Source organism: Theobroma cacao, chromosome 6 (assembly GCF_000208745.1).
Source record: "Theobroma cacao cultivar B97-61/B2 chromosome 6, Criollo_cocoa_genome_V2, whole genome shotgun sequence".
Classification (NCBI taxonomy): domain Eukaryota; kingdom Viridiplantae; phylum Streptophyta; class Magnoliopsida; order Malvales; family Malvaceae; genus Theobroma; species Theobroma cacao.
The window spans coordinates 13,655,985-13,657,999 of NC_030855.1; the positions used below are offsets into that span (position 1 = coordinate 13,655,985).

A 2,015-nucleotide genomic window follows, 5' to 3' on the forward strand; every position below is an offset into this window, starting at 1 on the left:
AAATTTATTTTAAATAGATAAAAAATAAAGTTAATTTTTTCTATTTTCAACAAAAAAATTCGTGATTAATAGAAAGTTATTTATTAAATATCTTTTATGGTAATTTTAACCAAAATTAGAGTTTATATAAATTGTTTTGCCAAACAACTTGTCTATAAAAAAGAGCTTATAAAAAGTAAATTTATCAAATAATTTTAACTTAATTTTAAAAGCTATTACTTTTTATAAGAGTTTTATAATAACTTTTAAATTAGAAAAAAGTCAAGCCAAACATACTCTAAAAATAAAAATATAAATTGAAGTATAAAAAAAATTGAGAAAGAAAGGAAAGGCACATGGTGGTTTGACTTTTCCACAGAGACCGCGTTGATGATGGTGAAGATGAAAATCGAAATAACAAAAAACAATTGAGAAAGAAAGGAAGGGCAAATGGTGGTTTGACCTTTCCATAAGCTGATTATGAACTCATTTATAGTTTCCAACTTTTCCTTTCATTTTCCGGTTTGGTGCAGTGTTGTCCATCCTCGTGAAAGAAATTTTCATTTCTCTTCAAAACCCTGAACCAAGCTTTCTTTTCTATTGCCAAATCCACAAATGTGTCCTTTTCCATCGGATTTGATCACTGACATACTTTGTCGACTTCCCGTGAAGACACTACTTCGCTTCAAATGCGTGTCCAAGCCATGGGGTTCCCTCATAGATGACTCAGATTTCGTCAAAATCCATCTCCATCAGTCCTTGAAAACCAGCACCAATATCAAGCTCTTTCTTGATAATTGTGTAGAAAATGATAACGAGGCCTATGCAGTGGACTTCGACTCGCTGTGCAACTTGGTGCAATTTCCTCGTCCGTTTACAGCTGAAGCAAACAAATATCAGTCCAGAATATTTGGTTCTTGCAACGGTTTGCTTGCTGTATACCATCGTCAAGAAGGCATTGCTTTGTGGAATCCATCAACTAGAAAATACCATTATCTGCCAACATTAGGTGATGATATAACCATGGATCATGATATTCTACCTGGATGCGGGTATGACAAGAATACCATACTCGGATTTGGGTATGATGTCAGCAACAGCGATTACAAAGTAGTGAAAATGTTCAGATCCAAGACTCAAAATTGCTTCAAAGTTATGATTTATAGCCTGAAGGCTAATTCTTGGAGGAGGATTAAGGATTGCCCTTATGACATTTTTACTAATTACAATGACGGTGCTTATGTAAATGGTTCCCTGCATTGGGTAGGAGATGAAATAGATGAATTTTTTGGAGGTAAAGTGATCTTTGCTCTTAATCTTAGTACTGAAGAATATTTTGAGGTTCCTGAAGGTGACATAAGCTTCAAAAAGAACAAATGTGGCGGTGATTGTACAATTTTCGGTTACATGAATGCAGGGGTGCTGGGAGGATACTTATGCGTTTCCCGTCGGTACTCAACTTGTTCAATCGAGGAACATGTAAATTTATGGGTGATGAAGGAATACGGAGTCAAAGAGACTTGGACTGAACTACTTCATCTGTCACGAGACGAATGGCTGACGAATATATTTCACACTAGAGCTATAGCATATTCCAGGAGTGGTGAAAAGATATTGCTAGATGATGGCGGAGGTTGTCAACCTGCTTGGTTCAATCTGGGGAATGAAACAGGGGAGACTCTGTGTATTCTAGGGGTACCCCAATGCCAACGCTTTTCCACAATCATTTACGTGGAAAGCCTGGTTTCTGTCTATTAAAAATTGATTCAACAGTGCAAGTAAAGCATTGTTTAACTTTTCATGCTTCTTTTCTTTCTCTATTTAACTTGTCATGCTTTTCTTAGCTCGCCTTTTTCCACATTCTACATTCTCCACAAGTACAGACTCAAAGCTCTTTTCTTCTTACAATGCAAGTCATGCAATTTTTCCTCAAGCCTTGCCAAATCCGAATTTAGAGATTCAATTGGCACAGCAATCTCATTTGACATTTTACGATGGCCATTTTTAAACATTTTACTACAATTTGAGATTCTAAA

The 2,015-nt window shown here is 35.6% G+C and overlaps 1 protein-coding gene across 1 annotated transcript; it reads left to right on the plus strand.

The window, feature by feature from the left end:
• LOC18595791 (F-box protein CPR30) lies at window positions 516-1,744 on the plus strand. The gene has a single exon (XM_018123007.1). The coding sequence runs from the start codon at window positions 595-597 to the stop codon at window positions 1,735-1,737; it is 1,143 nt and encodes a 380-aa protein (XP_017978496.1). The 5' UTR covers window positions 516-594; the 3' UTR covers window positions 1,738-1,744.

What these genes read in the sequence shown, in the direction of transcription:
- LOC18595791 (XM_018123007.1), top strand. Translation starts at nt 595, where the DNA reads ATGTGTCCTTTTCCATCGGATTTGATCACTGACATACTTTGTCGACTT.